This window comes from Cervus elaphus, chromosome 11 (assembly GCF_910594005.1).
Source record: "Cervus elaphus chromosome 11, mCerEla1.1, whole genome shotgun sequence".
NCBI classification, from domain to species: domain Eukaryota; kingdom Metazoa; phylum Chordata; class Mammalia; order Artiodactyla; family Cervidae; genus Cervus; species Cervus elaphus.
The window spans coordinates 100,959,483-100,981,364 of NC_057825.1; the positions used below are offsets into that span (position 1 = coordinate 100,959,483).

Sequence of the window (21,882 nt, forward strand, 5' to 3'; positions counted from 1 at the left end):
ATTTCTTTTTATAAAAATCAAAATTTTCTGGGATGAGATTCTAAGCAGTGGTGGGACTCGGTCACAGTTGCTTATTGGTCTTGTTTGTGTGCAGGTGTACACATTTAAGGGCTTCCCAGGTGGCGTGAGTGGTAAAGAAGCCCCCTGCCAGTGCAGGAGACATGAGGGGCGTGGGCTCAGTGCCTGGGTTGGGAGGATCCTCTGGCAGAGGGCATGGGAGCCCACTCCAGTATTCTTGCCTGCAGAGTCCCATGGACAGAGGAGCCTGGCGGGCTCAGTCTGTAGGCTTGCAAAGAGGTGGACTTAACGGAAGTGACTTAGCACACATGTGCCTACACGTGTAACCTTGGGTGAGTTAGTTGCTGTTCAAACAGTGGACTCATACCTTAGATGCAGGGATGTCTGAGGCCCGGGAATCAGTGGAGGACCCGAGGAACCATGCCATTGGTCCAGGAGGGACAATGTCCAGTAGAGAAAATGAAATACACAGGCATGGACCCATCGAACTGGGCCCCAGATCATTGGGTACTCTATGGTTTCTTGTGAAACTTGCAGGTGGAATGTTTGGGAGTGAGGGCTGTGGTGAGACCTGAGTGCACATCACCAGGGCTGTTAGGGGTGTGGGTGCTAGATTATTTAAAAGTCAAAACCTCAGTGTGGAGTAGCCTAGAGAGAAAGAAGCTCACTGAAGAAGGATTCATACATTTAAGCCACAGACTCAGACAAATGCTATGTGTGCCAGTCCAACCTTACAAAGAAGAGCGGCCAGCAAGAAGGGAAGGAACGTGAGGGTGAACTAAACGACTTTGGGTCATCTGCGCCTTTTCTGTGAGGTCGCCTAAGTGGGCGGAGCTATGCAACATGAATCTGTTTCACGGCGTTCGTTGCACTGAGCCCAGGGCTGGAAAGGAACCATAAGGAGGAAAACTCTGTTGCTCTGTTGTTTCTCTGCAGGAATTTGTCATTAACACACCGTGTAAAGATGCTGAGAAGATGTACATCGGAAATGCGATGTACGGGAATTATGCAGCAGTCTTTGCCCAGCTCATCATAAATGGAAGATCTCAAGGTTTGTCACCAACACAGAAACCCAGGCTGTCTCTCTTATTAGTACTGTTCTCCCATGAGTGCTTTACACAGAATCCTTCCCCTCCCAATGGCTGTTTTTAATAAAAAATTCGCATTGGAACTTTCCCCTGTCAGTCCAGCGGTGAACACTCATGCTTCCACTGCAGATCGGGGTGCTAAGATCCCACTTGCACCGTGAAAAATTGAATTATTTGTCTTTTAAAAAATTCAGCACTTGGTCTCCTAAATATACATGATGAAGCAATTTATCATTACATTCAACATTATACACTATTACTGGCAGTTCCCAGTCATAGAACGGAATGAATTTTAGAATCAACGTAATTGCACACTGGAAATTAGGAACGCCTGGCTTGTGTCTTTAGAGACTTCAGTCAGAGTCTTGTCACTGTCCTTAGGGCCCCACTGCTTCATCGTTCCTGTCCGAGATGAACACGGACGCTTGCACCCAGGAGTGACGGTGGTTGATATGATGCATAAAGAAGGTGAGTTCGCAGGCGGCCCTGCTCCCGCCCTCCTGTGCCCTTCCTGCCCTCTCCCCGCCCAGCCCACCAGCTGTTGGTGTCCAGTCTCTAAGTCATGTCCACCTCTTTGTGGCCCCATGACCTGCAGCACACCAGGCTTCCCTGTCCTTCACCATCTCCCGGAGTTTACTCACACCCATGTCCATTGAATTGGTGATGCCATCCAACCATCTCATCCTCTGTGTCCCCCTTCTCTCCCTGCCCTCAATCCTTCCCAGCACAGCGTCTTTTCCAAAGAATCAGTGCTTCGCATTAGCTTGTCAAAGTACTGGAGCTTCAGCTTCAGCATCAGTCCTTCCAATGAATATTCAGGATTGATTTCCTTTAGGATGGACTGGTTTGATCTCCTTGCTGTCCAAGAGACTCTCAAGAATCTTCTCAAGCACTGCAGTTCAAAAGCATCAGTTCTTCAGTGCCTAACCTTTTTTATGGTCCAACTTTCACATCTGTTCATGACCACTGGAAAAACCATGGCTTTGATTCTATGGAGCTTTGTTGGCAAAGTGATGTCTCTACTTTTTAATATACTGTCTAGATTTATCATAGCCTTTCTTCCAAGGAGTAGGCATCTCTTAATTTCATGGCTGCATCATTGTCCACAGTGATTTTGGAGCCCCAGAAAATAAAATCTGTCACTGTTTCCACTTTTCCCCACCTGAGTCTAACCTAACTCACCAAAGCAGTGAAGGCAGAAGAGACTGGTTTTGAAGGGGCCACTCTATCCACCCGCTGCTGACCCTCTGGCTATTTTCCAGTGTCTTTTAGGCCTTTGCTATTGCAAATTCACCCTGTGTTCTGAGGAGGAAGCATTGGGAAGGAAGGGAAATTGAGTTCGGGGTCACTGGCGGGGCTGAATGAGCTTTCCTGCTTGTACATGTTCAGTCAGATGTTCTCTCAGCTGCCTAGAATTCTCCCCTCCCCAGCCTCAGCAACTGCTCAGGCAGATGGCTGTGTCCCCGCCAGACCTGCCCCAGCTGGGCCCGAGGAGGCCCAGCTCCTCTATCCTCGTTAGTGAGGAGGCGGCTGGAGAGACAGGCACCAGGCTTCGTGGAAACTAGCAAACGGCATCCCCGCCCCAAATAAGAAGCAGCCACGATTCTGCAAGTGAAAGGAAGGGCTTTGCGTTTCAGTGATGTCCAACCTGGAAAGTGGCAGGGATGGCATATCTATTTAAAAAAATTTCTTGGTGTATATTTTTTAGAAATGTGTTTATATATTTGGCTGCATCAGGTCTTGGTTACAGCACGTGGGATCTTTTAGCTGTAGCGTATAAACTTGCTCTGAGCAAACCCGGGAGATGGTGGAGGACAGGGAAGCCTGGCGTGCTGCAGTCAATGGGGTCGCAAAGAGTTGGACATGACTTCATGACTGAGCAGCAACAGCAACATGCAAACCCTTGCTTGTGGCCTGCCGGATCTAGTTCTCTGACCAAGGGTCAAACCCGAGCCTCCTGCATTGGGAGCGCAGACTCTTAGCCACTGGACCACCAGGGAAGCCCCATGGGACAGTGTTTCTGATGCTCATAAGCTTGTCCCACCTGCAGCTCCATTTCCCATCTGTTCTCTCTAGGTCTACATGGTGTGGATAACGGGATTCTGAGATTTGACAATGTTCGGATACCGAGGGAGAACCTGCTGGATAAGTGAGTAGCTGCCTCCTTAACTCAGACTTGCTGCAACTATGAGCTCTTTGCCTCCCAGGCCTGGTTCCTAGGTCTCATGGGCTTTACGTCCAGACTTGTCTTCTTAAGGTAGATAAACAAATAGAAGAAAACTTAAAATTACCCCCAATACTGTTACTTTTGTTGTTGTTCAGTCGCTAAGTTGTGTCCAACTCTTTGCAGCCCCATGGACTACAGGACGCCAGGTTTCCCTGTCCTTCACTATCTCTGGAAGTTTGCGCAAACTCATGTACATTGAGTCAATGATGCCATCCAACCATTTCATCTGTCATCCCCTTCTCCTCCTGCCCTCAATCTTTCCCAGCATCAGGGTCTTTTCCAGTGAGTCAGCTCTTCGCATCAGGTGGCCAAAATATTGGAGCTTCAGCTTCAGTATCAGTCCTTCCAATGAATATTCAGAGTTGATTTCCTTTAGGATTGACTGGTTTGATCATCTAGCTGCAATGTTTATTACACTTTTGTGTTTAACATTTTAGACTTTTCTCTATGAGTAGATACTAAAGAGAGAGGTGTTTGATTTTTACTGAATGAGATCCACTTAGAAATTCTATTTTTTATAATTTGTAGTTTCTGTTTAACAAAATATGTCCAAAGTTTCTATGCAACAATAAATACACATAGAAAATGTTAGTTGCTCAGTTGTGTCTGATTGTTTGAGACTGTAGCCTGTCAGGCTCCTCTGTCCATGGAATTCTCCAGGCAAGGGTACTGGAGTGGGTGGCCATTTCCTTCTTCAGGGGATCTTCCCGACCCAGGGATTGAATCTGGATCTCCTGCATTGTGGACAGATTCTTTACTGTCTGAGCCACCTGTATTTCAGGGAAGCCCGAAATACACATAGGCATTATCATTTTTAAAATTGCCACCATAAGCTGTTAAATAAATTATCTGTAAGTTATATAATCAGTCCCTTATTGTTGGGTGTTTAGGTTATTTCCCTTAAATTTATTATTTTTTTTTTTGGCTATCACAAAACAGTGTTATTGCCTCTCTGTGGACGGCAGGAGATAAGGTGCCCTCTCTCAGCTTTGGGGGCTGTTATAACCGGTATCAGGTGAATAGTGTCATGGGTGGCTGTTGTTTAGTTGCTGAGTTGTATCCAGCTCTTTTGCGACCTCATGGACTGTAGCCTGTCAGGCTCCTCTGTCCATGGGATTTTCCACACAAGAATACTGGAGTGGGTTGCCATTTCCTTCTCCAGGGCATCTTCTTGACCCAGGGATTGAAGTCACATCGCCTGCTTGGCAGGCAGATTTTCACTGCTGAGCCAGCAGGGAAGCCCAGTGCCACAAGTGTTTAGTGTCATTTCCCAGCATCCCTCAGTGAGGTCAAGGTGCATTCCAGTGAGGTGAATGGTGTTTAGTGTCATTTCCCAGCATCCCTCAGTGAGGTCAAGGTGCATCCCAGTGAGGTGAATGGTGTTTAGTGTCATTTCCCAGCATCCCTCAGTGAGGTCAAGGTGCATTCCAGTGAGGTGAATGGTGTTTAGTGTCATTTCCCAGCATCCCTCAGTGAGGTCAAGGTGCATCCCAGTGAGGTGAATGGTGTTTAGTGTCATTTCCCAGCATCCCTCAGTGAGGTCAAGGTGCATTCCAGTGAGGTGAATGGTGTTTAGTGTCATTTCCCAGCATCCCTCAGTGAGGTCAAGGTGCATCCCAGTGAGGTGAGTGGTGTTTAGTGTCATTTCCCAGCATCCCTCAGTGAGGTCAAGGTGCATTCCAGTGAGGTTAAGACACTTCTACAGGTGCATTCCAGGTGTGGAGCCCAGGGGTTCACAGTGCTTAACGCAGGCTAAGAAACACCAATTACTTTCACTTTTCTCAGCATCTTTTCATATGTCCAATAGAAATCCTAAACTACAGTGATATTTAAATCTGTGAAAAGGTAAGCCATCAGTCTTGCTCCCTGCTTTCCTATAGATTTTCCTTGAACATTTTACTCTTTTCTATTGCCTTCAAGTTCTTGTCAGCAAATATATGTCATAGATATCAAAAGTTTAAGTAAAATAATAGGGGAAAGAAAATGAACCAAATTCTGTTTATTAACTTTTTTCCCCTTCTGAATTGGTAGGAAATAAAATGGAAACAGGGGCTTCCCTTGTATCTCAGACAGTAAAGAATTTGCCTGCAACACAGTTGACCTGATTCAATCCCTGGGTGAAGAATATACCCTGGAGGAGGAAATGGCAACCCACTCCAGTATTCTTGCCTGGAGAATCCCATGGACAGAGGAACCTGGCAGGACGCAGTCCATGGGATTACAAAGAGTTGGATGTGACTGAGTGACTAAGCGCACACGCACAAAATGTAAACAACAAAAGCATTTTGTGGGTATCTTAGTAGGGGATGAAGCCCCCAGGCCCCCTCAGAAACAACCAGTGCCCATGCCAGCAGATCTGCGGACCGCCAGCCTTCCCTCACATTTCCTGTCACTCACCAGCATCACTCCACTCTCAGAGATGGGGAAGAGCTAAGAGAAGCTGTAGATGTGGAGTGCGCTATCTCTTACTCACCCAAATGGGATCTTAGTGGATTGGACAGTCCTCTGTCAGAACCTCAACCAACTGGTTTAGCATTTATCCAATGCACTAGAGATTAGAAAGTCAGATTCAACCAGAGGGAAAAATGATAGGGGGCTCCAAGGTCTGTAGGAGGTATGAGAGTGTATAGAATATTCTTTGATAAGATTTGATTGAAAACTATTCCATTGGTATAGCCCCCCGAATACTACCAAACAGCAGAGGCAACACACTTGGGGGTGTTGGTTTATCACTTGATCAAAAATGGGATTATAAATATATGTCAGTGAAATCCTTATCAAAATTTCAGCTGCCTTTTTTTAAAGGAATTGAGAAGCTGGTCCTAAAATTCAGATGGAAATGCAAGACACTCAGAGTAGCCGAAATAATCTTGATAATGAAAAACAAAGTAGGAGGACTCACATTCCTGATTTGAAAAATTACTACAAACCTACCATTATTAGGTCGCTGTGGTATTGGCATAAAGCTAGACGTATGGAGAATGGAATAGAATAGAGGATCTAGAGATAAATTCTAGTATTTATGGCCAGTTGGTATTCAGCAAGGGTGATAATTTAATGGGGAAAGAAATCTCTTCTCAACAAATGGTGCCACAACAACTGGATATCCATATGCAAATACATGAACTTGGACCTTTACCGCATATGATGTACAGAAATTAACAGAAGATGGATCACAGCTCTAAATCTAAGAGCTAAAACTGTAAAACTGATAAGAGAAAACATAGGTGTAAATCTTTGTGACCTTGTTTAGGCAATGATTTATGAGACGTGACAGCAAAAGCGCAAAGAACCAAAGCAAAAATAGATAAGTTGGACTTCATCCAAATTTGAAAAACTTGTGCAGCAGAGGACACTATGAAGAAAGTGAAAAGACACTCCACAGAATGGGAGAAAATATTTGTGAATCACATATAAGAACCTAATATCCAGACTATAAAAGGAACTACATTAAAGCTCAACAGTAAAAAGACAAATGACCCAACTAAAAAATGGGCAAAAATAGGAATAGACATTTATCCAAAGAAGATATAGAAGATGGCTAATAAGTACATGTAAAGATGTTCAACATCAATGTCAGTAAGGAAATGCCAATTAAAAAACCGTAATGAAGTACCATTTTGCACTCACTTCATGGCTATAATAAAGGAGACAGATGATAACAAGCGTTGGCAACGATTTAGAGAAATTTGAGCCCTCATCTTTTGCTGGTGGGGATGTAAACTGGTGTTGTCAATTTGGAAAAGAGCTTGTCAGCTCTTCGAATGTTTAAAGTCGGACTTCCCTGGTGGTCCAGTGGTAAAGAATCTGCCTGCCAATTCAGGGGACACGGGTTCGATCCTTGGTCCGGGAAGATCCCACATGCCACAGGGCAGTGGAGCCCATGTGCCACACTGCCGAGCCCTCGCTCTCGACCCTGTTGTCTGCAACAGGAGAAGCCACTGCAGTGAGAAGCCTGTGTACCGCAGCCAGAGGAGCCCTGCCCGTCTCAGCTAGAGGGAGCCTGTGTGTAGCAGCCTACGTGAAGACCCAGTGCGGCCAAAAATAAATAAGAAAGTAAAATTTTAAAAGTTCAATGTCTTCATAGCACTTATCAATTCTACTCCTTGGTCTGTATGAAAACATTGTCCACAAGAGAACTGAAAATATAGCCACGGAAAAACTTGTATACAGATGTTCACAACAGCTGTTCATAACAGCCCAAAGAGTGGCAACAAGACACATATCCATCCGCTGACGGGTGCATAAGCAACCTAAGGTATCCCCATACAGTGGTATGTTACTTGGCCATGAAAGGAATGAAGTACTGATACAGGTGCATGAACTTGGGCAAACTCCGGGAGGTGGTGAGGGAGAGAGAGGCCTGGAGTGCTGCAGTCCCTGGGGTCACAAAGAGTCAGACACAGATCTGTTGCTCAGTTGGTGAACCGATACAGCAACCGATACATGTGAAAATGTGTGCGAACCTTGAAAAAAGGGTGTCAGGTGAAAGAGGCCAGACACAAAGACCGCACGTTGTGTAACAGTGCTTACGTGAAAGGTCCAGAGTTAGACAAATCCAGAGAGTTAGAAAGTAGGTGGATAGCTGCCAGGCCCTAAGGGGTAGGGAATCTGGGATGTGAGTGCTAACCGTGCGGGGTTTCTTTTGGGGTGATGGAGTGTTTAGGAACCGGATAGTAGTCATGGTTGTACAACTTTGGGACTATACTAAAGACCATTGAACAGTTTAAAAGGATGACTTTTATGGTATATTGATTTATATTTCAACAACAAAAATGTGGGTTGACTGCCAGGCTCAGGGTTGGGTTAATGATGGTGGTCCTCATGCCTCTCTTTGTCTGGGGCCACCGCTGAGTCGCAGAATGGTGGTGGCAGGATATCAGCTCTTACTTTCCATGACTTAAGCCTTTCTCAGCATCTCCTGGGGAGGCACTTGTCCTGCCCCCGACTCTGCTGTCTTGGGAGGGAGGTTCCAGGATGGGGAACCCTGTGTGACTTCCCTGCGTGTGCTTGTGGGAGCCACCTGCCTTCATTTCCAGACGTGGTTTCCTCCTCCTACATTCACTCCACCTCTCTTCTCCACCCCCTCCGCCCCACCGCAGGTTTGGTTCCGTGGCTCCGGATGGGCAGTACCACTCCCCCATTAAGGACAAGAGTGCACGATTCAATGCCATGTTGGCGGCGCTGACCCCTTCCAGACTGGCTGTGACTTTCCAAGCTATGGGCTCCATGAAGGTAACTGGCTAATTTCCCTCAATGTTTATTCTCCGCGTGTTCCAGAGGTGGGTAACCACGTCAGGAGCTGAGCTTCTTGAGCCACACTGGGTGCAAGCTGGCTCGGGTTGCTGGTTAGAGGCTAGTGAGTGCCAGTTAGCGCTACACAGGGAACTTTCTGCAGCCTTCTTACCATCCCTCTGCATCCACATGTGTGCTGCGGATTACGGTGGGTGGAGCCTGGGCCTTACAGCAGCAGGGCCACTAACGGTGGGCCCCTGGAGAACAGGTCCTTCAGAAGGAGCACATCTTCTGGAAAAGCAGCTAAGAGCTGACTAGTGGATAAAAGCCTGCGTGTCTTGGCTGAATTCATCAGGGAGTGTTGATGCTCTCACGTCTGTTTGGCATGTGACTGTCACCATCACAGGCAGGAGTCCATGAGGTCAGACCTCCAGCAGCCAATTCTCCCTCCCCTTTCCCCACCCCTGCTATATTTTGACTTGGAAAAAGCAGCCAGGAGAGAAGAGCTCTGCAAGCTGCCTCCCCTTCCGAGTGCAGCACTGCCTGCTCTCTGCTTCCTTCCCAATCTTGGCATCTCTCAGGCTCCACTGAGCAGGGGGGAGCTGGAGGGAGAATTGAGAGACCAGTGAGTATCCATGTGTGGCTGGTACCCGGCTTCTCCACTGAGAAGGGATGCGTTCCGCTCACCTGGCCCCAGACCTGGCGTCAGGAATGGCAGGAAAAGCCTCCCTTCCTCCCTCCTGCCGGTCTGTGCGGCTCACAAGCCCGCCTGGCCACGCTCGGCCCCCCGAGGTGCTCTTCCCCGCGGGGGTGCGGCTGCGCCTGCTTGTGGTGCTACTTCTGTGCTTCTTCTCGCCGGCTCTTTAAAGTGGGCGAGGTGCGTGTTCAGTTCTGAAGACCCAGGGCTGGGGTGGCCCGGCGGGTCTCCGCCGAACCAGCTGAGTTGGTGAGGCTCCAGGAGACCCTCAGGATGTGGGCCCAGGAGTGCCTCCAAGGCGCTGGTTCAGCAGCAGAGCGCAGAGGGACATATTGGGCTGGCCAAGAAGTTCATTCTGTACGATGTTACAGAAAAACCTGAAAGACCCTTTGGCCAACCCGGTACTTCTCCTGGTGGTCAAGTGGTAAAGACTCAATCTGCCGGTGCAGGAGACCTGGATTGGATCCCTGGTCCGGGAAGATCCCACATGCCTCGAGGCAGCCAAGCCCCCGGCGCTGCAGCGATCTAGCCTAGAGTGCGGGAGCCACAGCTGCCGACGGCCCTGCGCCCCGGAGCCGGTGCCCGCAGCAAGAGAAGCCGCTGCAGGAGAGGCTCTCGCACCACAACTGGAGAGGAGCCGCCAGCCACTGCAGCTGGAGAAGGCCTGCACTCAGCGACAAAGAGCCAGTGCTGTCAGATGTAAATAGATAAATACTCCTCCCGCGTCTGGGATAGACGCATTTCAGCCATTTCTCAGACTCCAGAAGGCAAAAGCTGAGAAAGCAGAGACGCCTAGAACTGCACCGTAGAGAAGATGGGGCAGAAATCTGCTCAGGGTCCCCCGGTGCTGTGACAGCCGGTGTGTCTGCATGCAAGCCCCTCCGGGACTCTGCACAGTGGCCTCTGGGCCCCTCGGAGGGGCATGCCGGTCAATACCAAAGCCACACACTGGCTCGTGGCTGTAAAGGTGTGAAGCCCCGTGCTGGAGTGGGTGATGCCGTGGGAAGGATGTCTCTACTGCCAGGGGCCGGTCAGCTCACCCAGGCCAGTGGCGGACTCGCAGGGTGGCTGGCATTGGGTGGTGGAGATGGGGAACTGGAGGGGTGCTTTTGGGAGAGAATCGACTTAAACAAATTTTTAAAATTAATTTTGTTGTATCTATTATGTTTTGGCTGCACCGGGTCTCTGTTGCTGCATATAGGCTTCCTCTAGTTGTGGTGTATGGGATTTTCACTGCAGTGGCTTCTCTTGTTTCTGAGCATCGGCTCTAGGCAAGCAGGCTTCAGTAGTTGCCTGAGTAGGCTCCTTGCCTCTAGAGCGCTGGCTGGGAAGATCCCGCATGCCACGGAGTTGTGGGGCATGGGCTTAGTTGCTCGGTGGCATGTGGGATCTTCCCAGATCAGGGGTCAAACCTGAGTCTCTTGCAATGGCAGGTGGATTCTTAACCATGAGCCACCAGGGAAGTCCTGGTAGCCTTCTTTAAAGCTCGCTTTCTTCATCTGTAAAGTGGGCCTTCTGGTCACAGTGCAGCCTGAGTGAGGATGTGTGTGCAGGGATGTGACCCAGCGGTGATGAGCCGGCGCCTGCTCTGTGCGGGAGGCCGGTTCTCCAGGTGGGCGGGGGCCCATTGCAGAGCTGGATGGGCTTAGGCCCGAGTGGCCCAGATGCTGCTGGTGTGTTGCCCCTGATGGCCCTGGGCCGTTGTGGTCTCATCGCGAGCCTCTTGGATGAGAATGACCCCACCTCTCTCGGCAGCTCCTCCTCTCTCACGGCTCACACACGGGACAGATGCTATCTCAGGGGAAACCCCAGACGGCCCTGCTTGCCCTGCACTCGCTGATGAGTAGAGAATGGGTCCCTTTCTCTGATGCACGTTCTGCCTGTGTCAGAAAACTGTGCCCACAGCTCCCTGTTTGCTCAAGGCCAGGCATGCCTGCTGCTTTAAAACTCTGCCCAGATGTCTTCCCCCCACCATGGCTGTCTCTCATTTTCGTCGCATTTCTCAGCCCTTTCAGATTTTCTGTTAAAGTCTTGCTGTAATAGCCATGCTGTCCTTTGTGCCCTCAGATGCCATGTCCGATTAAATTATTAGCAGGGACAGGAGGAAAAGGAAGCTAAGACATTGGGCAGGGAGGGATTGGGGAGAGCACATTGATTGAATTCTGCAGCTGAAGTAGAGGGGCATGCTGGGAGCCTTTTCTGAAGGAGGAAGGGATCTAGGGAGAGTCACTGTGAGTTGGGAGGCAGAAGGAGGAGTGAGAAACACACATGAGATCCAGCTCAGAGTTTTGGGTTGATTTTGCAGGGAAGTAATATTTTAGCATTTTAGGATGAGATGGTTGGATGGCATCCCTGATGCAATGGGCATGAACTTGGGCAAACTCTGGAAGAAGGACAGGGAAACCTATTGTGCTGCAGTCTATGGGGTTGTGAAGAGTCAGACTTGGCAACAACAACAATATTTTAGCATAAGACAAGCAGGTCCCCACTTTCAAAAGAGTCTCCGTCGTCCTTTAAGTAGGTGTTACTCTGCAGCTGGGGCCCACCCTCAGGGTTCCTGGTGCAGCAGCTCCGGGATGGGGCCAGAGAATCTGCATTTCCACCAAGGCCCCGGGTGATGCTGCGGTTACTGGTCCAGAACCAGACTTGGAGAATGGCTGCCCAGAACAGACGGGTTTGGGACTTCTTTGGTGGTCCAGTGGCTAGGTCTCCGGCACTCCCAGTGCAGGGGGCTGGGTTTGATCTCTGGTTGGGGAACTAGATCCCACATGACTAAGAGTTCGCATGCTGCAGTGAAGATCAAAGATCCCATGTGCCACAGCTAGGACCTGGCACGCCAAATAAATAAAAAGCAATGCCCTCCAAACCCCTCGCTTACTATAAGCCATGCCCATGATACGTGCTTCACAGGTATTAACTCATTTCTCCTCAGAAGACTCTGAGAGGACTCCATCCATCTCCTCACTTTACATACAGGGAAACTGAGGAGGTAAAGAATCTATCTGAGGTGGGCATCCACTCTGCTGCCTTTGATTTTGGTGGTTCTTGTTCAAGGAGTTGTTGTTTAGTCTGCTAGTCACGTCCAACTCTTTGCAACCCCATGGACTATAGCCTGCCAGGCTCTTCTGTCCGTGGGATTTCCCAGGCAAGAACACTGGAGTGGGCTGTCATTTCCTTCTCCGGGGATCTTACTGATCCCAGGATTGAACCTGAGTCTCCTGCGTGGTCTCCTTCTGGTCTTTATCACGGGGCCACCAGGGAAGCCTTTCAAGAGTCCCTCTCCTCTGCTGATGGGAGTTTGGGACCTTGCGTCCTCGAACGACCTTTCCAAGACCTTCTGATGGTTCATGGGGGAATTAGAACAGCAAAGAGGAGGAGGTTGGGGGCAGCTGAGTGTCCTTCTGAGATGGAGGTGGCTGTTGAACCATGGGGGTGAGGTGGTGCCGTCACTTAGGTGAGCACGCAGAGCAGGCTTTGTGCTCCTGCTGCTCCCTGGTCTGGTCGTGGGGTGTTCGCTTCCCCCTGGCTCTGATGTATGTGCTCAGTCATGTCCAGCTCTTTGTGACCCCATGGACGGTAGCCCGCCAGGCTCCTCTGTCCATGGGGATACTCCAGGCAAGAATACCGGAGTGAGTTGCCATGCCCTCCTCCAGGGGAATCTTCCCAACCCAGGGATTGAAGCCAGGTCTCCAACAGTGCAGGCAGATTCTTTACCGTCTGAGCCACCAGGTAAGCCCAAGAATACTGGAGTGGGTAGCCTATCCCTTCTCCAGGTTATCTTGCCAACCCCAGAATTGAACTGGGGTCTCCTGCATTGCAGGTGGATTCTTTAGCAGCTGAACTGCCAGGGAAGCCATCCCCAGAAATATCCCCGACATCGGGTCCTCTTCCCCAGTGTCTGGTTCCTGCATCCAGCCCTGCAGCGCCGTGCGGTGTGCGGCAGTCACGGCCAGGGCTGGGGAGCTGGTTTCAGAGTGTAACTGACACCCTATCGGTCTGTTGGCCTCCAGCCAGATGTTGTGACTCCCTTCCCTGTGGTGAGGCTCGCTCAGTCCTCTTACATTCATAATTTTAGTTTCTGTGGCTGCCATTCAGATGGTAAAGAATCTGCTTGCAATGCAGGAGACCTGGGTTCAGTCCCTGGGTCAGGAAAATCCTCTGGAGGAGGGCATGGCTGGAGTATTCTTGCTGGAGAATCTCCATGGACAGAGGAGCCTGATGGGCTATAGTCCATGGGGTTGCAGAGAGTCAGACATGACTGAGTGACCAACACTTACAATTACCACTATGAAGCTATCAGATTTTTGTCTGTTTAATTCCACCACCTGGAAAGCCCAGATGAGTGAAAGGTTGGGAGGTAAAAAGTGGATGGGTGGGAGGATGGAGGAATGGATGAATGGACGGGTGGGTGGGTGGATAAATGAAGAACAGACAGATGAATGGACAGGTGAATGTACGAGAGTGTTGGTGGACAGGTATATGTTTGAGTACACACATGGGTGGAAGGAAGGAAGGGAGACAGGGAGAAAGAAGGAAGGAAGGTGGTGCTAGTGGTAAAGAATCCACCTGCCAATGCAGGAGACACGAGACGCGAGTTTAGTCCCTGGGTCGGGAAGATCCCCTAGAGGAGGGCATGGCAAGCCACTCCAGTATTCTTACCTGGAGAATCCCCATGGACAGAGGAGCCTGGTGGGCTACAGTCCATGGGGTTGTAAAGAGTTGGACACGACTGAAGTGACTTAGCATGCACGAACGTCTGCTCATCCATCCATCCTCCAACTCACCCATTCTACTACAAAGACTCTGAACACAGTGATGATCAGTTCCTCTATGATTTAGTAGTTAATGGGAGCTGTGGAATATTCTCAATAAAAGCAGCCACTCACTGAATGGACATCACATATTAGAGAAACCTCCCCAGGCAGGGGTGTGTTGGGAGAGGCCAGAAGCATACAGCCTACTGCAGAGCCAGCTCTCTTCCAGCGTAGGCTCGAATAAAGGGCATCTCTGTAGGGCCCTGTGAGTCTAAGAGCTTCAGGGTAGGGACTGAAATGACTATATTTGGAAGGAGGTGGAAGCACTGTAACAATGAGCATGGTGAGACCTCTGCCCCCTCAAACAGTGTGGCATAAAGAGGGTGGAATAGAGAGGAGGAAATGGGTTCCCTGGAGTAATGTCTTGAAGATATGTGCTACCCACAAATGTGTGTTCTGTTGGAACTGGTGAGCCGAAGTTGCTGGATGTTTATTCTCTTGGCGCTTAAACAAACATTATTTATTTATTTGGCTGCTCTGGGTCTTAGTTGCAGCTCGTGGGATCTAGCTCCCTGCATGCATGCTCAGTTGTGACCCCACAGGCTGTAGCCCGCCAGGCCCCCTGTCCATGGGATTCTCCAGGCAAGCATGCTGGAGTGAGTTGCCATTTCCTTCTCCAGGGGATCTTCCCAACCCAGGGATCGAACCCAAATCTCCTGCCTTGCAGACGAGTTCTTTACTGCTGAGCCACTGGGGAGGCCCCTCTAGCTCACTGGCCAGGAATCAAACCCGGGCCCCCTTCACTGGGAGTGTGGAGTCCTAGCCCCTGGGCCACTGGGGAAGTCCCGACCCTGTCCTAGCATGGCCAGTCGTCTCTTCACACAGACAGTGGTACTGGAGAGATGGAGACAGGGGCTCCTCCATGTCAGTTGTCTGTCTTTTTAGATGCACTGTGTGTGTCCCGAGGGAACAGGGTTGTAAGCTCATCTTGTTCTACACAGGTTGGAGTTATTCTTTCTTTAGCATCCTCACACCACTCACACACACACACGGCGTGGGGAGCAGAGTAGCAGAACTTGCTCAAATGCTGGGGAAATCCCATGGGATGAGAGTTTTGGCCTGAATGATCAGTAGAGGGATTATCTGTAAAATAGTTTCCAGGATTTTCTGATGTAGACGCTTCTTGAGGCTGACCACCAGAGGGCGACAAATACCAATAATGATTTGCTGGTGTCTCCCCTTTACATTTTGTTTACTTTTCTGTTTAAGAATTGGCTGGGATTTTTTTGTTCTCATTAGTTTAGCTTCCTATCGGTTGTGAGTGTTGCTTTTTACAAAGTGGTCAATATAAGGAGAATTGGAATTCATCAGCCTAATAATCGTTGGGCCCAAGATCAAGACTATAAATAGGATGTGGAGTTACCTTTTTTAATATATTTTTAAAAATTGAAGTATAGTTGATTTACAGTGTTTGTTTACAGTGTTAGTTGCTGTTATGTATATGTGTGTGTGTGTGTATATATATATATATATATATATAATATATATGTAAAACTATGCGTGTATAGTGGTTTAGTCACTCAGTCGTGTCCAACTCTTGCAACTGCGTGGACTGTAGCCTGCCAGGCTCCTCTGTCCATGGGACTTTCTAGGCAGGAATATTGGAGTGGGTTCCCATTTCCTCCTCCAGGGGACCTTCCCGGCCCAGGGATCCAACACGCATCTTCTACATTCTTTACCACTGAGCCACTAGGGAGGCCTTCAAGGAACAGAGCTCCCTTCAACTAAGTCGTCAGAGGCTGATTCAACCTTGTGGGCAACCCCAGTCTCCTCAAACCCTGGGTGTGGCCGAGGGAATTGTGAGGGAACAGGGATGCTGTTGTCAGTGCAGACCGATCCAGGTTGCTCTGGGCCTGGGTCCTACTTGAGAGGGGCTTGCCTGCCTCGGTTTCAGCAGCAGCCTGCTCACCTGGGACAGGTAGAAAGGATGCCCAGGCCGCAGCTGCAGGGAGCTTCATCTCTCCAGGAAAGCGCTGTTGTCCGCCTCTGGGGAGTACTGTCTGTGCTGGAAGGTCAGACGTGGATGATGGATGGACGGTTTGCTGTCCTTAGGACATTTTCCACCTGAAACTTGATGCCCCCTGTGGCACAGGCCCCGGTATTGGACTTCATGCCTCCGCCTCACACCATGTTCCATCACTCCATGCCCTTGTCCCAGCTGAGGAGTCCATCCAGGGCCTCCCTGTTTGAGGGACATATTCTGAGCCTTTTATACATCTTTTTAAAACTAACTTTATTTCTGTATTTATATGGCTATGTTGGGTCTTCATTACTGAGTGGGCTTTCCTCTAGCTGTGGAGAGCACGGGCAGGCCACTCTCTGCTACTGCTGCTAAGTCACTTCAGTCGTGTCCGACTCTGTGCGACCCCATCCCTGGGATTCTCCAGGCTAGAACACTGGAGTGGGTTGCCATTTCCTTCTCCAATGCATGAAAGTGAAAAGTGAAAGTGAAGTCGCTCAGTCATGTCTGACTCTTCTCGACCCCATGGACTGCAGCCTACCAGGCTCCTCCGTCCATGGGATTTTCCAGGCAAGAGTACTGGAGTGGGGTGCCATTGCCTTCTCCGAGGTCACTCTCTAGGGACTCTCTTTTTGCCGAGCGCAGGCTCTAGAACGTCTGGGCTCAGCAGTGGCAGCTCCCAGCCTCCAGGGCACAGGCTCAGTAGTTCTGGCACATGGGCTCAGCTGTCCCTGCAGTATGTGGGGTTTACCCTGACCAGGGATCAAACGAGTGTCTCCTGCACTGGCAGGTGGAAACGTTGCCTCTGAGCCACCAGGGAAGCCCCGTCATTGTTGTTTGTTTTTTTTTTTTAATTGAAACAGCAGTCCTGCAAGATGGATACTGTTGTGATTCCCATTTTCCAGTTGAGAAAACTGAGGTAGAGAAAGAGGTGCCAGCTTGTCCGGGGTTTTCTGGGCCTCCTGCTGCAGCAGTCTGGTGCTGGGGTCCCGCCCTGACTCACTGGGCTGCTTAGTCACCCTCAAGCAACAGGTTCTTCGAGTTTAGCTTAGACTGTGCTCCCTGTCATCTTTGGACCACTTTGGTTCACAGTTAAATTTGCTTTGGTAAACCAAACCAGGCCAAACCAAACCAAAGATGCAAAATAATTCATTGTCTACTTTGAAAAACATGGAGAATCCACCCAAACTTGGGTTTGGCAGATTCTGAATGGTCAGCCATGGGGCCAGAATTCAGGCTTCCTTCCCCCCGGTGAGCTGGGCCCTGACTTTGTCAGTGGCGCCGCCATCTTTGCCTGATAGCCCTGTGTCACTGTGGTTCTCAGCAGTTGTGTCCTGGGAGCAGGAGCAGGGAGGGGGGATGGCCTGCCCCAGACTTTATACTGAAGGTCCTTTTATGGGGAGAAGGTCTGTTTATCATGTGCCTTTGTTCACTGAGTGTGTTCAACTCTGAGGTCAGTCCAGCAGAATGATTTCTGAATGTTTCTGTCTGCCACAGTGAAATTGAACAAGCCAGAGGTGTTCACACTTCCTTTTGTTGTTGTTGTTCAGTTGTTAAGCATGCCTGACTCTTTGCAATACCATGGAGTGCACCATAGGACTCCTCTGTCCTTCACCATCTCCAGGAGTTTGCTCAAATTCCTGTCCATGAGTCAATGATGCTATCTAGCCGTCTCATCCTCTGTTGCCCCTTTCTCCTTTTCCCTTCAACCTTTCCCAGCATCAGGGTCTTTTCCAGTGAGCTGGCTCTTTGCATCAGGTGGCCAAAGTATTGGAGCTTCAGCTTCAACATCAGTCCTTCTAATGAATATTCAGGGTTGATTTCCTTTAGCATTGACTAGTTTGATCTTCTTGCAGGCCAAGGGACTCTCAAGAGTCTTCTCCAACACCACAGTTTGAAAGCATCAACTCTTCAGTGCTCAGCCTTCTTTATGGTCCAAATATCACATCCATACATGACTACTGGAAAAACGTTAGCTTAGACTATATGGACCTTTATCGGCAAAATAATGTCTCTGCTTTTTAATATGCTGTCTAGGTTTGTCATAGCTTTCCTTCCAAGGAGCAAGAGTCTTTTAATTTCATGTCTGCAGTCACCGTCTGCAGTGACTTTGGAGCCCAGGAAATGAAGTCTCTCACTGCTTCCACTTCTTCCCCTTCTGTTCGCCATGACGTGGGCAAGTAGGTCTTGTCTAGGGTCCTCAAAGTTTCAGGCTGGTCATCGGGAATGTCCGCCTCCAGAGATTAATTAGGACCTATGTCTTCGTGGTCACTCTTGTCTGCTTTGGACTTTGTTAGACACTTGGTGGATGGATGGATGGATGAATATCGTGGTGAAGGGAAGCTGTCTTTAGTGCAGAATAAATCGGTCCAAATGACGGCTCTATGGAGATCAGATGCGGTGTTGTAGATGTATTATGGATATGGGAACTCTGATCTGCATCTTAAAGCAACAAAAGTGAGCTTTCTCCATTTCTTATGTGTGTATCCAGATCTTTGTTGTATGACTTTGGGACCTGCCCCACCAGGGTGCTTGCAGTCCAGGCATGCATGTATCCGGGCAGAGACTGTTTTTGTTTCCTGCAGCGCTCATTCGCTCCCCAGCTCACCCTTGCAGATCGCTCATGGGTGAGTCTCATGGGGCTGACAACACACTGTCGGTGTGATGGTAGTGCTGTTCTGGGTGTACGACCACAGGTCTGAGGATGGTTTCTAAAGGCGGTTGTGTGATGGGTTTAAAGCTTGGAGAGCAGCCCTGGCCCCGGACTGCAGAGGGGCCGGGTTTAGGGAATTCTTTCTGAGGGAGAGAAAGTGATCTCAGTGTCCCGCAGTTGACCTGCTGCCGCCTCCCAGGTCCGCACGGACCGCTTCTCTGCCCTTGACCTTTCCAGGTTCTCCCTTCCCTGCTCAGCTGCTCTTTTAGATCTCCAGGAGACCTCTGGCGCTTGTGGCCGCCTTCTGGGTATAGAGCTCATGCAGCACCCGGTTTGTCTCAACCCTGGTGTTAACTGTGTCTCTTCTCCGATTGCCCCGTTAGCTGTCAGCTCCTGGAGGGCAGGGGCTTCCCGCAGCGCCAGCTGCTGCCCTGTGAACTGGCTCAGCCCTGTGACCGCCCCCGCCCATCACAAGCATCTGGGTGCTCTCGAGGCCCAGGAGCCAGGAAGGGGCCCAGGCACTGAATGCCCGTAGAGGGCCAGCGGGGCGACTCTCAGAGTGCCTTCTCTCACCAGTGTGCATGGCAGCTTTGCGGCGATTCCCATTTTACAGATGAGAAGACAGAGGCTGGGACGTGACATAGCTTGGCAAAGGCAAACAGCTCATGGGAGTGGGGCAGTGGTGTGCCCACCCCACCCCAGAGGGGCCCCCCTGAACTCCTCCTGCCAAAGACTCTGTTTTCTTTCTCTCTTTTATTTAGTTTTGGCTGCTCTGGGTCTTCCCTGCTGCGAGGGCTTCTCTCTAGTTGGGGCGAGCAGGGGCTGCTCTCTAGTTGCCGTGTGTGGGCTTCTCACTGCGGTGCTGTTCTGGTTGCTGAGCTTGGGCTGTAGTGCATGGGCTCAGTAGTTGCGGCATATGTGCTCAGGTGCCCTGCGGCATGTGGGATCTTAGTTCCCTGACCAGGGATCCGACCCATACCCCCCACCCCTGACACCAGCAGGCGGTTTCTTAACCACTGTGCCACCAGGGACGCCCCAGTGACTTGACTTTGAGGCAGCGTCTTAGAGTGCTGGCAACTTCCCTGCCTCTTGCTTGGGTAACCTCTGACCTTTGAGCCAAGGCCTTTCTGAGCCTTGGATCCCGTCTGTCCCCAGAGTTCTGGGACAGCCCTACACTTGAACTTGACGTTTGTTCCCAGGGGTATCGTAGGTCAGGCAGTCAGAATGAAGGGCCCTGGCCCCAGGCTGACTCTATCGGGTCCTATTTTCTTTATTAACTTCTTGCCTGATGAGAATGTTGTTGTGAGTCGACTTTTAAAAAAGATTTGCATATCTCATTTCTTTGTCTGATTAGCGTGGCAAGAAGGATGGCCCAGTTTTCATGCCTGAATACGTAACTGTCACGGTGTGAGGCGCTGGGGGCCGGATTCCCTTTCTCGTGTCTAGCGTCCCATCCAGGCTTTGTTTCAATCCCCGCTCCGGACTTGCCTGTGAAAAGAACTCACCTCATCAACCAAATGAGATCCTTCCACTGCTGCGAAATACGTCTGAGATTAAAGGACACTTTTGTCAGTATTTCTGTGTGATTCTGAGCTTCAGATCCCTAGAGATGCTTAACATAAGAAGGGTACTCTCTGCCTATACTCCGTTTTTTAATTAAATAGAATTTTTGAAAGGGAGAGGAGGACTTTGTTTAAGTATGGCCTTTCCTCTGATACAGCCTGCCTTCACATAGCACCTTATGAATCCTCTTTTTCACTCGTTGCACGCATGCCTAGTTGCTGAGTTATGTCCGGCTCTTAGTGACCCCAGGAATTGTAGTCCTCCAGGCTCCTCTGTCCATGGGATCTCCCAGACAAGGATACTGGAGTTGGTTGCCATTTCCTCCTCCAGGCGATCCTCCTGACCCAGGAATCAAACCTGCTTCTCCTGCATTGGCAGGCAAATAAATAAATCATTTAGAGGAATTTATTTGGCTGTGCTGGGTCTTAGCTGTGGCTCATGGCATCTTCATCTTCATTGTGAAATGGGAGCTCTTTTTCAGTTGTGACATGAGAACTCTTAGTTGTGGCATGTGGGATCTAGTTCCCCGACCAGGGATTGAGTGTGTGCCCCCTACGTTGGGAGTTCGGAGTCTTAGCCACTGGATCATCAGGGAAGTCCCAAGAAGTGAAATTCTGACTGGAGATCTCTCCGAGTCAATACACAGAAGCTTTTCTCTGTCTTTTAGGTCATGTATAATAATTCACCATGACTGAATCCTCTCCTGGTGGATGTTCATGTTGTTTCCCAAGTTTTGCTTTTAGAAGACAGTGCTGCTCAGATGTCCTTCCTCTTTAGACACGACTCTGATATCTTTGTGGAGAAATGTCTTGGGCCCCCAGCCACAGTGAAAGTTTTTCTTAGAATTCTGAAAAAAATATTCGTTTTCTTCATTTTGATGTTACTTGTGCTTCCTTCTGTGGTTGACTGAAGGCCTGGGCTGGTTTTCTGAGTATAACTGGTAGCAGGAAGGCCTGAAGGATTGGAGAGGGAGTGAGGAGTGCTGAATATTACAGAAGACTTAGAGATGCTTCAGAGCACCTGGCTGAGAGGAGTTAGGGGAGTCTGATGTGAGAGGCAGACAGCCCCTGAAACGTCACAGTCCCCACGAAACTGGATATTTCATTTAATTGCCCATTACGAAACTGGTTGCTTACCAACAAAGAATGAAAGGCATCTTTGGACAAAAATAGAGCACATGAAAGGGAATTTTTTTCTTGGTGTCTCTCCTCCAATATCTCTTATGCAAAGGCCGAGATGAACCTTGCAGAAGCATTGCTGAATATGTCTACCTTAGTCAGACACACCTTCTGCGTCTCTCTGGTGTCTCCACTCCCAGTGTTTTCCATTGTACTTAAGACTCTCAATACGGCATGATGCTTGGGGCTGTAGCAGCCATTTTGTGACCATGAGGCAACGAGCACAAGGATGAGCAGATAGTTGCTAAGCATGGACCTACAGGGCTTGGTCCCTGAGGACATTGTTGAGTAACTAAACTAACATCAGCGTTCACCCATCTTCAGATGATTTATAAAAAATAACAGAGAAACTTATTTGTTTGATCTAAAAAAAGATGCTCAGTACTTCAGTCCAAATATCCCCAGGGATATTCAGTGACTTTGTGGCTGTGTGATCTTGGGCAAGGTAG

General features: G+C 49.5%; 1 protein-coding gene across 11 annotated transcripts in view; it reads left to right on the forward strand.

Moving 5' to 3' along the window:
* ACOXL (acyl-CoA oxidase like) overlaps positions 1–21,882 on the forward strand; it is a 345,680-nt gene that overhangs the window by 56,388 nt on the left and 267,410 nt on the right. For all 11 annotated transcript variants that reach the window (XM_043918764.1, XM_043918767.1, XM_043918771.1 and 8 more), the window contains exons 6-9: positions 955–1,069; positions 1,488–1,574; positions 3,183–3,255; positions 8,436–8,568. In XM_043918764.1, the coding sequence (XP_043774699.1) occupies positions 955–1,069; positions 1,488–1,574; positions 3,183–3,255; positions 8,436–8,568 (408 nt within the window). The remainder of the gene's footprint in view (positions 1–954; positions 1,070–1,487; positions 1,575–3,182; positions 3,256–8,435; positions 8,569–21,882) is intronic.